The sequence below is a fragment of the Lolium rigidum genome, chromosome 5 (genome assembly GCF_022539505.1).
Source record: "Lolium rigidum isolate FL_2022 chromosome 5, APGP_CSIRO_Lrig_0.1, whole genome shotgun sequence".
Lineage (NCBI taxonomy): Eukaryota > Viridiplantae > Streptophyta > Magnoliopsida > Poales > Poaceae > Lolium > Lolium rigidum.
Window position 1 is genome coordinate 204,266,514 of NC_061512.1, and position 15,494 is coordinate 204,282,007.

Here is a 15,494-nt window from a genome sequence, read left to right on the forward strand (position 1 = left end):
GTTCCTCCTCTGAATTGGAAGATAATATCGCTAATGTTGATGATTCTTAATAAATAATTTATACTATGTTGTTGCCTCGTGAAATATTGATGTTAGGGTTCTAAACAAATTGGAGAACTATTTTATGTATGTGGTTACATATATATATATATAGATCTGTCACTTTTGGATTGTTTCCTTTATTTTTATTGAAATCCTTTATTTTTAGGCTATATCTAGCATTTTTTTCTTCAAAACTCTATTAAAAATGTAACACACTATTACCACGATATAGCGCGTATACCATTTGGAAGAGACCACCGCTATTTCTTTTAGCATGCTATTTTAAATCTTATTATTAAAATACATTTTTTTGTTATGACGACCGAAGTAGGTATATGTGTTTTTAAAATTTACTCCTAAACAGTGAGACGGGAGAAATTAAACTATTTTGTTTTTCCCTTCGGGTCTAGCTTTCTCTCCTTTTTTTGAAATCTCTAGCTTACTCTCATTTTTTCAGTGGCCTATGGTTCTCTGTTTTGTTTTTCTCTGCTGAGCCTAGCTTTTCCATACACTGGACTGACAACTAGTCCCGGCCCATCATATAGCCCATTTGATCACCCTCTTAAAGAACAATCGACAAGTTTTGTCAACAAAGTCTTGCCTATCAATAGGCCCATTGAAACCCAAAGCCGGACAAGCTGCCCGATCCATCCAAACCGACATCGACAAGCCTTTCACCTCCACCGATTCCACATCGCAAATTCGCAATCTCTCTTCCACCAAATCAAACTCCCCAAGCCAACCTAATCGGCGATCCGTCGCCATGTCCCGCACGGGGAGCCGCCTCGCCTCCGCCGTCGTGCGCCTCCCCGGCCGCTCCAGGGTCTCCGCCTCGCCCTCCCCTCGCCGCCGCTCCCTCTCCCCGTCGCCCTCCCCGCGCCGCCAACGCCGCCGCGACCGGTCCCCCGTCCCCTCCCGCGACCGCCGCGGCGACCGGTCCCCCGTCCCCTACCGCGACCGCCGCCGAGACAGGTCCCCTAGCCCCTACCGCGACCGGCGGCGCGACCGGTCCCCCAGCCCCTTCCGTGACCGCCGCCGCCAGTGGTCGCCCTACCACAATGACCGCGGCCGGGACACGGACCGGGACCGGGCTGAACCCCCCGCGCGCCGTGGCGGCGGCGAGTGGTCCGCCTCCGACGACGACGACGAGGACCTCAAGGGGCTCACCTACTTCGAGTACCGCTGCGCCAAGCGCCAGAAGCTCCGCAAGAACATGAAGCGCTGCATCTGGAAGATCACGCCCAGCCCCCCTCGACGCGACGGCGAGGCCGACGAGTACCGTTACAGCGACGACGAGGAGAAGGAGAAGGAGAAGAAGGAATCGCCCAAGAAGGACTCGTCTGATAAGAGCGAGGGCGAGGAGAAGAAGGATTCCTCCGAATCTGAGTCTGGTGAGTCTGATAGCCTCTCCGATTCCAGCGAATCGGATTATTCTAGGAAGAAGAAGAAAGGGCGTAAGAGTAGACACCGCAGCAGCAAGCGTAGCCGGCGTGCCCATCGTAGCCGCTGCCGCTCGTCTGATATAGGGAGTGGAAGTGACGGCGAGGATTCGGAGGGTTCTGATGATTCGGAGGACTCGAGGGATAGGAGGAGGAAGCGATCACGGAAGCACAAGAAGTCTAAGAGGAGGGGCCGGAGCTCCAGGAGGAAGAAGAGTAAGAGTCTGGATGTACCATCTGATGGAAGCTCTGAGGAGGTGGAGGTTTCAGGCTCTAGCCCTGTCTCGATGGACAGTAAGAAGTCGGACAAGAGCTCAAGGAAGAAGAAGAGTAAGAGTCTGGATATACCATCTGATTCCGAAGATTCGATCCCTATGGATGCTGTTGCCAACGCTGATGATAAGGAAGTTGAGAACACAGATGAGCCGGAGATTGACCCAGAGGCAATCAAGTTCAAGGAAATGCTCGAGGCCCAGAAGAAGGCTGCGCTGGAGAATGAGATGCCAGTTGGACCGATGCCACTCCCGCGTGCAGATGGTCATATTAGCTATGGTGGTGCACTCAGACCCGGTGAAGGTGATGCTATTGCACAGTATGTACAGCAGGGGAAGCGTATCCCACGGCGTGGTGAGGTTGGTCTGTCTGCAGATGAGATTCAGAAGTTTGAAGATTTGGGGTATGTGATGAGTGGGAGTAGGCACCAGAGGATGAATGCTATCCGTATCAGGAAAGAAAACCAGGTTTATAGTGCAGAGGATAAGAGGGCGCTGGCCATGTTTAACTATGAGGAGAAGTCCAAGAGAGAGCACAAAGTCATGGCTGATTTGCAGCGCTTGGTTTCCAGAACCATTGGCGAGGAGACAGGACCATCACATGATCCATTTGCTGCTACAGATGACTGAGTAATTATTTCTCGCTATTTTACAAAGAAAATGGTTGCTGCTATTAGTTATGCATGTTTTTCCTCTTGCTCCTATAGTACTAGTGATATCGGATTTGCATTTTTGTAACTTCTGTTTTGTATCGACCGTACTTAGCTCATGGTGCTTAATATCCTACATGTTGGATCTGTGTTCATGATATCTGCTATGTTTGTCAAGTTGATTTCTTTGCCACACTATGATTCTTCCAAGATTTTTTCAATAATAAGATAGAATGGGGAACTTTCTATTTTGGGTGTTTCAGGGTTTTAATTTTTGAAAGACAGTACAGATGCATAAACTAATATTGTCGAGGATCATTAAGTTTCATTTGAAGTGCTTTAGTTATCTGGTAGTAAGGATTTGAAAATAATTTCTCTCTATCCAAAAAAATCTTTGGTAACATGTACATTCATATTTATTTGTCCTGTGATCATCAAAGCATGTATATGCGGATGAGGTGTAAATGATTGTTTTAATGTGATTTATATGAATTTGTAGTAAAAAAAAAACGGGACCACAGTAGTTGTATCTGTTGATTCATGTGTGTTGAAATTAAAAACTTTTGTGGTGCTCTCTCGCGGCTAAGATAAAGTGAAGGCATTAACATGATGTTTGAGATCAGTTAGCAATGTGCTCATGCTGCAGATATTATTGTGTTATTTTGGATGTTACATGTCTCCTTTACCTCACCAGATGATTTATTTTGTACGTAGTGATATTCATTCATCCAGCTCTAGGTTGGCAATCTCACGGATCACAAAATGGCACACACTTCCTTTTGTACATATAAGCAGACAAGGCTTCTTAATACTCCCTCCGATTCAAAATAATTGCCCAAAAATGGATGTATTTGCTAGGGAGTAACTTATTTGTATACTACTCAAGTTAACTTAGGAGCTCATCTATGTGATGTGCCACTGTGCTAGGCTGCTAGCATTCGTTCATGAGAAGTTGCTGATTTTTGTCAATTGATGCTTTGTATGGACATACAAGCATATTGAGTATGATAAATTGATTATTGATACCATTTCCGACTTTGCATGATCAGCATTTGATGCACACAACACTATTTTTAAAATGGTAGAATTAATATCTGTTTCCTGTCACGAGTTTTTGTGGAGAACTTAAGTTCGTGCTCAAACCAAGGTGCTAATGTGTTCAGCTGCTAGAGAAGCCATTTTCAATTTGTATGTGTCATCTGGACGATGGATCACAGGATGAGGCTGACTGATTCACACCCCAGAAAAGATTGCAGATACATAAATATATCTTCTAGGATAAGAAAGTATCTTGTAATGTCCAAGGTGTTATTTGGGAACTCTCTAGCACAGAGGATTTGTAAATAATTTATCTTAAATACAATCAAACTCTCGTAGTATCTCCATTGTCTTCTTTCGTCCTGTGATCGTCGAAGTATGTACTCCTACGTGCGGTTGACAGAGTAGCCTGGATCCTTTTTTTTGCAGCATTTCATACAAGTTCTTACTAAATCAACCATGAAGTGCAATAATATCTTTGATTAAATAGTCATAGTCACACCATTGGGTAAGAAAAGTTAAAAACAGTCCTCCCATTATGCCTTCTCTTGTGACTAATATCAAATGCAGGAATGAACCTGTTGTTTGAGATCAGTTAGCAATGTGCTGCAGGCATATTGCTTTATTTGGGATGTTTCATATCATTATTTTGACTTCACTAGATAATGATTTTGTATGTACTGATATTCACCCAGATGGATGGCATACACTTCTTTTGTACGTATAAGCTGCTGAGTATGCTTAATCAGTTGCTCCCTCCGTTCTATAATTCTTATCGTTACTGTATTTTAAATTTAAATTAAAACCACGATAAGATTTATGGAACGGATGGAGTATTTATGAACTGCTCAAGCTAACTTAAAAATCCTTTGAAAAGCTAACTTAAAAGCTCGCTTATGTGCTGTGCCACCGTGCTAGTATTCGTATGTGAGAAATTGCTGACTGTTGTTAATTGATAGCTCTGTATACTGAGTTTGATCAATTGAGTATGGATTCCATTTCCAACTTTGCACAATCAGCTTCGCACGAAGCACTTCATTCAGTTGGATGCTCATGATGATAAGTATTGTTTCTACCAATTTTTAAAATATAGTGCTCAGTGCAATGCTCCGTGATGCCAATTGGATGCGCCCAAATAAATATTGATGAGGTGCTTGGCGGCCTTCTGGTTGAGCGGAGTTCTTTTCCTCTAAAATACCTTGGATTGCCCCTATCGTTTCGAAGATTGGATTTTCAGCACCTTGAGGACAAAGTGGCAGGCAAATACCGACTTGGAATGGAAAGTTGTCACAACGCAGGGCACACCGCACTGTCCTTGTTAAGTTGGCCCTTACTTCCGAACAGATTTACCACTTGACTTCACTCATTGCCCCCCGGTCACCTTGCATAGCATCAAGAAGATTGAATGGACTTTCTTATGGGAGGCCACCGATAAGGGTTCCGGTGGCAAATGTAAAAGTCCATTGGGACACGGTTTGTAGGCCCAATAATATGGGAGGAATGAGCATCCTCAACACCGAGTTCTTTGATAGAGCCCTTCGGTTGTGTTGGCCCGGGATTGAATGGAAAGACCCAAATAAGATTTGGGTGGGATTGGGAAACCCATGCAATGAGATGGACATGGAGCTCTTTTACGCCGCCACTACAATATGTTTGGGTAATGGAGAGAAAACCCATTTTTGGGAGATGCTATGGCTTCATGGTAGGAAGCCTAAAGATGTGGTGGCCCTTATCTTCATTATCTCTACAAGGAAAATATGGAATGTTAAGCAAGCTCTTCATTATCTCAAAGATCAACATGATTGCAGCGGTTTCGATGGATCACATCTGCCAATACCTTGTGCATTGGGCTTTAATTTGGCAAGTCAACCTTCAAGATGGAGTGTGAGATGATATCTCTTGGAGTCCCCTTTGCAAGCGTGTCCCGAGTCGGTGGACCACCTTTTCCTTCATTGTAGATTTACCATCAGGCTTTGGGGGCTAATTGAGGATTGGCTCGGGCTCCACTTCATTGACCACCAAGCATGGGCGATGCACCCTATCTTCTCTTGGTGGAGCACCATGACTAAACACAAGGATTTGGCCTCCATCACCCTCCTTGCATCTTGTGAAATTTGGAATGAGCGCAATGCCCCCGTCTTCAAAAACAAGCATGCCGCTTCTTCGATGATTATTGGGAAGATCAAATTTGAGTCAAACCTTTGGATTTGGCCGGTGCGAAACAGTTGATTTATTTGATGCCGTGAGAGTAGTTGATGTTTAATATCGCACTTTATTTTTCTTGTACTTTACTCTTAATTAATGAAAATGGGCAAAGCTTTTGCTCCTGCAGAAAAAAAAAGTTCCACCTGAAATCAAGATGTTGATGTGGTTAGCTGCTCGTAGTAGTCATTTTCGAGATGACTCGTAGTAGTCATTTTCGAGGTGTGTCATCTGGAGGATGGATCATGGAATGAGACAAACTGATTCACAGCCTGGAAGAGAATACACGCGCGTGAAGCATCACGACACCATTTTATCTTGTGTAGGTGGTGGCTGTTGTGCCTTGGCCTGACTCTGCTGGAAATTTATGAAGCGTTTGGACTGAGTGTCTTTTGGATGTCCAGAAATTCCTCTATGATCGGTTTTTTATTGTAGTTTGTGACAAGAAGATGGGTTCACTTACCATGGCGCTATATTTCTGCACTTTCTCCAATCTGATTTCAGGACTCACTTACCGTATTGTTTACTTGCATGATTTCTGTCAGGCTTCAAACTACATAGTAGAACTACATGCATGGTTGACATTTGGTTGTCATGTGATTTTTCTAGCTTCGGGTGTCAATTTTTTTTAGATTTACAGGGAGACATCTCGGTTTCATTTCATAACAAATGAAACCATAATGTCAAACGAAGTCATCCAAAGCGAAAACTACCACGACACACCCCCTCAGGCACAGCGTTGACCAAATCCATAGAATTACAAACCATCACTAAGCAAAAGCCTTGCCAAAACTCACCACCAAAAGCTAACCAACTGACTACTGAAAGTTTTTAAAAGAGTAAAACGCTTGGTGGGTCATGAAGTACGGACGAGCGGATTAGTCACGAACTGGGAAAATGTTAAGTTTCGGTCACGAAGTTGCAGCGTGGCCACACATTAGTCGTTCCGGCACGACCGTCGTTAAGTCGCTGACATGGTGCCGTTAGTGGTCATGTGAGGCGCGCGTGTAGCCGTCCCAAAGCCCAAATTGTGCAGAAACACTTTCGTCCTCCATCAGACACGAACAAGACAAAGGGAGAGGAGGCGCCATGGCGATTTGACCGTGCGACCAAGAACTTGCCGGAAGACATTGGCGGCGGCGGCCGGCGGTTGCGGAGGAGATCGATGGCTTCTCCAGCCATCGATTTGATGCCTCCGCGTCTTAGGAAGCGCGGCGCCCCTGACCCCGAGTACGGTTAGTACTATGTGAGCATATCCTTCGATTTGAAATTCGTGGTACATTTTTACTGTATGTTGATTAGATGTTCTTTGCCCTAGTTTATCTGGGTATCTGGGCTAGGATTTTGTCATCTATGAGCTGAATTGATTGATTTGCTAGGATCTGATAAGAACTAGGGTTTGAGCCACATAACTGATACAAATTTCCTATCTTTTTGTGTTGTAGGCTTGTGTCCTAACAAGTTCAGTGTGGAGATTCACCACGGTGGACTTTTCTGTGGCTTAGGAGGGAACAAAGATTACATTGATGAAAAATTTGATTATTTCGATGAATGTGATGAAGAGACATGGTGCCAGGAAGCAATTGACTACATGTTGAACCAACTTGGTTATCCTGCATCTTGGTTAGAGCATGTGTATTGGCTGAAGACTGGCTATGGTATTGCAGATGGGTTGAGGGAACTGATATGAGAAAGGGATGCACAGAAAATGGCAGCAGCAGTTTCCGTTCATTGCAAGAAATTGACAATATATGTAGGTCATGTTAATTTGCGGAGTTCACATGAGTTGCCAGATGATGTACTAGAGGCAAAACTTCTTGAAGTGCCTAGTGTGGTAGTTTCCCCCGTGAAGAAGAACCGAAAAAGAGGAGAAGCAAATGGAGAGGAGCAGGAGATTGCAGATACTGATATTGATGTAGAAGTTAAACGAGCAGATCCAAACATAAATGACAGTGACTACCAATTTTCAGAAGGAGCAGAAGAATCTGATTCCGATGGAGATGACGGTGACTATGAGAAGAATGTAGATGCTGATGTGGAAAATGAGCAGCTAGGAAAGAAGGAAACAGTTCAGGTGTGGCCAGATGATGGTGCAACAGATGAGGCATATCTTCAGCCTCTTTGTGCAGAAAATGAGGTGCTTCGCAGCTACAAGCCAGTAATATTCAACCCAAATTCAGCTATGGAAGACCCAATATTCAAAATGGGGATGACATTTTCAACGATGAAAGAGGTGAGGGATGCAGTTGCACAATGTGCAATTAATAACAGGTGGCAAGTGAAAAAAAAGAGGAACAACAATCTGAGACTAGAAGCACATTGTGCACCAGGTTGCACATGGAAACTAGTTGTTTCATATGACAACAGATGGGAGAAGTATATGGTGAAGGAGTTTGTTGGTCAGCATCACTGTGAGAGGGTTTGGAATGTCAAGGAGCTGACATATGTCTATCTAGCTAACAAATTCATAGAATTTTTTTAGAGACAGTGAAAGTGTGTCAATTAAAGCATTTGGAAAGCATGTGCAAAGTCAGTTGAACATGCTACCTACTAGATTCAAGCTATCTAAAGCCAAATATGCACCACTGGAAATTATTCATGGTGATGAGAAGTTACAGTACAACAGCATGTGGGACTATGGGGAGGAACTGAGGACCAGAAACCCAGGTACATCTTTCTACCTGAGGACAGTAGGCAACCCTAGAATATTCAGCACATGTTACTTTTCTCTCGATGCTTGCAAGAGAGGATTTCTCAAGGGTTGTAGACCAGTGATTTGTCTGGATGGAACTCACATAAAAAACAAGTATGGTGGACAACTACTAACAGCAGTAGCTATTCATAGAAATGATGCCATCTTTCCTATAGCAATGTCAGTGGTGGAGGTGGAGTGTTACTCTAGCAGTCTAGCTGGAAGTGGTTCCTCACCACTCTAAAAGATGATCTCAATATTATCAACACATCACCTTTCACAATCATGAGTGATAAGTAGAAGGGGCTAATTAAAGCTATCATGGAAGTGCGGGTTGACTCGGAGCATAGATTTTGTGTGCGACATTTATGGAGCAATTTGAACCAGCATGGGTGGACTGGAGAAACGTTGAAAAACCATTTGTGGAGGTGTGCTAGATCAACAACTGTACCTCAGTGGGAGAGTAACATGGAGAAGCTAAAAATTGATTGCCCAGCCGCACATGCTTTTTTGGAGCAGCTCCCTCAGAATACTTGATGCAGGAAATTTTTCAATGATTTTAGTAAGTGTGATCTGCTATTGAACAATGCATGTGAAGTGTGGAACAAGTAAGAGATTATAATTTCTCTATTTCTAATGCAATTTCTAAATTTTAACAATTTATCTATGCACAAGTAACTAATGACAAATAATTATTTTTCCAATTAGGATGATTCTAGATGCTAGGGAGCTTTGTGTCTTGTCAATGTGGGAACAGATCAGGTGCATTATTATGAACAGATTCTATGAGAAGTTAAGGGAAGCTACGGGGAAATGGATTGGTACACTATGCCCGAAGATTAGGCAGAAAGTTAGGAAAAATACAGAGTATGCTGCTAACTGTACAGCAATACCTGCTCCTGTCCAAGGCATGGGTGTATTTGAGGTCACGTCAAATCAGAGAACTTACATTGTTGAGCTGAACAGGAGTTCATGTACTTGTAGAAGATGGAAACTAACTGGTTTACCTTGCACAGATCCAAATGTTGGAAGGCCGAAGAGGAGTAGAAGGAAAAATCCAGAAGAACTAGCAAATGGAACAAAATTGAGCAAGCATGGTGTGAAAATGCACTGTGGGTATTGCAGAGATCCAAACCACACAAAGAGAAATTGTGGAAAGTACAAGGCAGATGTGGCAAGAGAGCAAGGTGTTGAGGAGGAAGATGAGGTGGTGCAGCAACCAGCTACGGGGCAAGACGAGGAGATGCAACAACCAGCTACGGTGCAAGATGAGGAGGTGCAACAACCAGCTACGGGGCAAGATGAGGAGGTGCAACATCCATCAGTGGGGGAAGATGAGGTGGTGCACAAGGGAGGAAGAGGACCAGAAAAGAGCAAGATCATGTTGAAGCAGCTGACCAGCCCAAAAAAGCAAGAAGGACAAGAAAACCTAGTCTCAAAGTTCGAGAGCAACAAGAGGCGGCAAAGGCGTATGAGAAATTGAGGAAGAAATCTACAACATTTGATGAGAATGGCGATATTGATGATCCAAGTATCCTAGCAGTAAGTGCTTTTAAAAAAATAGCTTGCTTGCTCTAGTGCAAATTTAACTAGCTTGATCTATGGGTATACTTGCAGCACATCCATCAAAAACATCTTGTCCGTGCTCATGATCCATCCCAGCTCAAAAACACAATTGTCTATAAGTTGTCACACGACGTAAGTTACCGAATCAGTTCTTATTTTAATTTTATTTTATCCAAATGCAACTGAAACTAAGCTACAAATGTATTGCATCTTATTTTCTTAGGCGCCAACAAGGGCAGCTTCTGTTCATCGACATGAATATATGCCAGAGTCCTCTTTTGTTTCTCAGTACAGAGAACAAATCCATGGACCCGATAGAAGAACAATGGCCTTGGCATCTTGGAGAGCAACTGCAACAGGGCAAGCAGCAGTTGTCGTTGCCGCAAGAGGAGGAAGAGGTGCTGCAAGAGGAGGAAGAGGTTCTGCAAGAGGAGGAAGGGGTAGCGCAAGAGGAGGTAGAGGCTAAGGCAGCGAAAAAGGAAGAACAAATGCACCAAAAGGTGCACCATACTGGCTGTGGGATGAAGGACAAGAGAAGGAGCCAGAAGAATACTAGAATGTTGAGGTCAACAATACTCAAAGTGCACCGGGTGATAATTCTAATGAAAACTGATGTATTTTATGGCAAGAAAGTTGACATAATGTTCGTTTAATCTAATGTTAGATAGATTGTAGTCCTTTTGAGCAATGGCAACAAAGGTGTTGCATCAAGTTGTAGTCTTTTTAATCACATTGTTGTTCTTTTGATTTGATGTTATATTATTGTCAGTTTGTATTCCAAATGTCAATGTTGTGTGCAAACTTCAGTCCAATTACAGTGGAAATGTTGTCAAAATTTTATGCAAATTTACAGTCGAAATGTGGTCAAAATTATGTGCAAACCTGCATTAGACATGCTTTCAACATTATGTAAAAACTAAAGTCTAAATGCTGTCAAAATTATGTGAAAACTACAGTTCAAATGATGTCAAAATTATGTGAAAACTACAGTTCAAATGCTGGAATGACAACTGGCGTTAGCGACTTAACGGCGATCCTGCCGGAATGACTAACGTGTCGCAATGCTGCAACTTCGTGACCGAAAGTTAACATTTTCCCAGTTCGTGACTAATGCGCTCGTCCGTGGCAACTTCGTGATCCACCAAGCGTTTTACTCTTTTTAAAACTAGGAACTACCACTAGCTCAAACACCAGCCACCGGTTGGGGGAAACATCATGAAGCCATCACAACACCACATGGATCGACTCGTCCTCCTCATGGTGCTCCTGCAGGTAAGCTAGGGAAACTCTTCCACCATGCACCATTTCTAACGCAGGAGCCCATGACAATATCCAATCAAAGCTGGTGCACTTCAGCTTGCCCGCTAGCCTCAGGGGAGATTTAAGAGATGCCATCAGGATATCTGTGAACAAGTCTACCTCTTTCCAATGGTTTTGAAATACCCCTTTTTCTAAGATTGTTTCTAGTCATAATTTTATTCTGCGAGCGCACCAAACAAAGACCTGCACTACAGGAGCAATTTTAAGTTTCCGCACAGCAGGAAGAAACACATGAGTCACTCCTTTGGATTTAACTAGAACATACATTGATTTAAAAGAATAAACTGCATTAGTCTCATAATATCAGATAAGCCGATCCTCTTCTCTAGTAAAGCTAACTGTATTAGAAATAGCTACCAGTTCATGCCATTGAGCCATCATCTCCCCAGAGAAGGTTATTCTAAAATCACATCTTAGATTTATCCCATCCCACATATTATCTATAGTCTTGGTCTGTTGATCAGATACAAAATAAATATCCTAAAACTGAGTAACTAGATTAGTATTACCAAATCATATATCTTTCCAAAATCTGATTTTCCTACCATTTTCTACCACCTATTTGTAACCAAATTTGACACCTCAAATTCCCACGTAGCCACCTTCCAAAAATTAGAAGGTTATGTATCATGACAGGACAGTAGAGGATGCTAGAAGCTGGACAGGGATTTGGTGCACATGGGCGCCCTTGCTCCCTCCACTTTCAATTTTTTAAAATTTCAAAACCTCACACTTTTATGTTTAAAAAAATTATGGCGTTAAATATGTAGATAGATATGTTCACCAGAAGTGTATGCAAAAAACTCCCGGTAAAAAATACATTAAATTTTGGAAAATACAAAAGAACAAATTTTTGATAAAGGGATACACTATTGTAATACTATTTTACTACCATTTACTGTCAGAAATTTATCTTTTTTATATTTTTCAAAATACAATATATTTTTAACGGGACTTTTTTGCGTATACCCCACCCGTATACATCTATCTATATATTTAATATCATGATTTTTTAAAACTTAAAGATGTGAGATTTAAAAAAAAAAAATCTGAAAGTGAGGAGAGCATTGGTGCCCATGTGTTAAAGACACTTTCCGATGTTCCGCTGGAACAGCTATGTACGTTTTCGATTTTCTATTCACTAGAAGCCTTTAAAAAAAAAAAATCTGAAAGTGAGGAGAGCATTGGTGCCCATGTGTTAAAGACACTTTCCGATGTTCCGCTGGAACAGCTATGTACGTTTTCGATTTTCTATTCACTAGAAGCCATACTAGTCGTATTATATTTACTAAGAAAAAAAGAATTCAAGGAGTACCCTCACCATGTATATATCTTTTAACCGAGGACCCTATCAAACACGAATTTAAATCTCAAATCCTTTTTCTCATACACACAGAAGGCCGCTGGGGTGCCAGTTTCATGATGCGTGACTTAATTTATAAGATGATGCTCGTAAATGATGAAAATTTCACATTTATTCCGACTGAATTTATAAGATGATGCTTGTAAACGATGAAAACTTCACATTTATTCCAACTCAGATGACTTACGAAGGATGGGGTTATAATCACTTGATTTTGAGCTCAGTTTTTTCTTATTTTTTTTAGCTCAGTTGCTACTAATGGCCGGCGATGAAACCAACCACTCGGTGGCATTTTTCCCCCCGTAACGCTCTCCTCCTGCTACAGTACCCTTGAGAGGTCTCCACCGCCGACCGGGCCGCCGACGGCCACTCCGCCAGAATAGCTGGTCGGAGTAGGCTTAGGTTGGGCGCCGGAGTAGTTCTAGCTGTAGATCTGTAGGTTTCTAGTTGTTTGTGGCGTTCTGCCACCGTTTTGGGCGCATGTCCCGTAGAGGAGATGGAAGTCTGGATCTCCGCCGCTGGATCCAGGCTGGTCTAGGGCTGCTGCTGGCGCTATCTCTGCTCCGGTGGTCGGAGGGAGGTGCGGCGGGTAGCGGCGCCGTCTTCTTCTTCAATAAAGCTGCGGCGACTGGCTCTTCTCCCTCCCTCTGCGGTGAAGACGAAGCTCCCCAGGCCGGCCATGGTGGCGAGGTGGGGACTCTTCTTCGTGCTGCAAGGTGCGCTTCTGCATCTCTCCTGGCCGGCCTTGGTGGCGAGGAGGAGTGGATGCGTGGTGTGCTGTTTTTGGATCGAGGCGGAGGATCTGGTCTTCTCCGTCGGCGTGGTGTGTGGTTTGTGGTTGCTGACCTGCAACTTCTCCTTCCTGGCCATGGTGGCCAGAAGAGAAGCGGCGGCGAGGCGCTCGCGACCACTGCTAGTCGACTTCTGCTTGCAGGGTGCTACGGAGATGCAGATAAAGCTCTCCTTCGAGCGAAATACATGGTGCTCTTTCTCGACACCGTGATCCTTGGCCGGCAAGGCGGCCCTTCAACAACCTCCATTGCGGAGGCCCTTCTGCGCTCGGTTCGTCGGAGCTCAGCACTTCTCCACCGACAAGTGGTGCGTCCCCGGAGGAGGAGAAGTGACCGGCGGATCGAAGCTTCGCGGAAGTATGCTCTTGAGCAACTTGGCATCGTATCTCGACGGCAACGTCTGGAGATCGCCGGCGAGTGGTGGCGGAGACTCCCAGGGACCTGATTGCTTTCCTAGATTTTGTCCTAGGGTGTTTTTCGTAATGTTAGAGGACCTTTCTTCAAATTCCTGGTTTCTCTGTGCAATAGACGCCAGAGGTCCTCTTTGTAAAATGTACCTGCCACGTGTGGTCTGAATGAATTCCTCTGGGGCCTTCTAGGCCCTGTCTTTGTTCAAAAAAAAAAAAAAAGAAACCAACCACTCGCGCCATGAGCTCCACCGCTTCCCGGCCGCCGTGGTCCTCGATGAAGAAGCCGTGCCCTTTGCCTTCCGACTCGAACCACTCCACGTCCCCTCCCCACCCGCTTGACTTCACCGCCTCGTAGTACGCCCGGTTCCTCGGACGCCGCGGGTCCTCCGACGCCGCGCAGACCAGCATCCTCTCGCACGGCAGCGTCCTCAGGCTCGGCGCGCTGGCGGCCAGCGGGTTCATCCTCGGGTCGTCCAGCCCACCCCTCGCGCCCGGGAAGATGGCCGCCCACCTTATCTTCACACTCACCCTGTATTCCTCTGCCTCCGCGTCCAATTTCACTTCGCCGCTGAACGAAGGGTGGAGCAAGATCACGCCCTCAACGCGCAGACCGGTCAGACCGGCGGCGATGGCCATGTTGTGGGCTATGTTCCCGCCGGCGCTGCAGCCGGCCAGGAAGACGCGGCCGAGGTCGCCGTGCTCGGACAGCCACGGATCGGCGGCGCCGGACACGGCCCAGCTGAGCGCGGTCCAGGAGTCGTCGTAGGCCGCCGGGAGTGGGTGCTCGGGAGCGAGGCGGTAGTCGACGGAGACAGCCAGGACCCGCGCGTTGCAGGCTAGCGAGTTCATGTAGCGGTGGTGGGCAGGATAGCCGGTTGACCCGACGATGAAGTAGCCGCCGTGGAAGTCGACGACGATCGGGAGCTTCGTCGTCGCCGCGGTGGCCTTGATGTCGCCTCCGGATTCAGCGGTACGGACGGCTGGTAGGTAGAGGCGGACGGAAACGCCGGTGGCGGCGTCGATCACGACGTCTTTGGAGGTGACGCCGGTGTCGGCGTCGAAGCCGGCGGGCACGGTGTCCATACCGCTCAGACGGTCGATGTGGCCGTCCTTGTATAGCCGGAAGCATCCGGCGTCGACCACGATCTCGGTGCTCCCGGAATCCATCTTGCAGCGCCTGTGAAGCTAGTACTCGATCGTGGCCAGCCAGAGGCAAGGAGAGCGTGGTTTGGTTTTTTCGATAAAAGAGCGTGGTTTGGTGGAGCGCTGGAGGCGAGCAGGAAGCGAGGAACTGCAGGGCCCTGAGGACGTGAGGCCAAGAGGACCCGGGTTATCCTCGAAAGTTGAGTATGTCCGTTTGGTTAACACCAAATATGTGTTGGCCGCAGCAAACTAGATCTTTTTTTTATTTTGCGGGTAAACTAGATCAATTTGATAAGGTAAACATGATCTTGTTTGTGTAGTAAAAATAACGTGTTGGATACTGCAAGCTCGATCAGGTTGTTCTTATTTGGATTCCACTAGAAAGAGAGATAGTTTGTAGATGCTTTCGTTTGTACCAGTAAACTCAGTTTTTGTTTAACCGCGGTAATGATTCTGAGCGTGAGAAAAAGTTTGCTGAAGTCGGAACAGAAAGAAACAATGAAACATTTCAAAGCAGTAACATTCACCAACAGGGGAGATTGAGTACTCAACTAAGGCAACACAAA

The 15,494-nt window shown here is 45.1% G+C and overlaps 2 protein-coding genes across 2 annotated transcripts; one reads left to right on the forward strand and one right to left on the reverse strand.

Moving 5' to 3' along the window:
- Positions 1–791: 791 nt before the first annotated feature.
- On the forward strand, positions 792–2,561 carry LOC124655085 (NF-kappa-B-activating protein-like). The gene has a single exon (XM_047194049.1). The coding sequence runs from the start codon at positions 806–808 to the stop codon at positions 2,381–2,383; it is 1,578 nt and encodes a 525-aa protein (XP_047050005.1). The 5' UTR covers positions 792–805; the 3' UTR covers positions 2,384–2,561.
- Positions 2,562–12,673: 10,112 nt separating this feature from the next.
- On the reverse strand, positions 12,674–14,981 carry LOC124653486 (tuliposide A-converting enzyme b3, amyloplastic-like). The gene is made up of 2 exons (XM_047192546.1): positions 14,014–14,981; positions 12,674–12,863 (listed from the first exon to the last, which is right to left on the reverse strand). Exons 1-2 carry the CDS (start codon positions 14,950–14,952, stop codon positions 12,840–12,842), a joined length of 963 nt encoding a protein of 320 aa, XP_047048502.1. The 5' UTR covers positions 14,953–14,981; the 3' UTR covers positions 12,674–12,839.
- Positions 14,982–15,494: the final 513 nt, after the last annotated feature.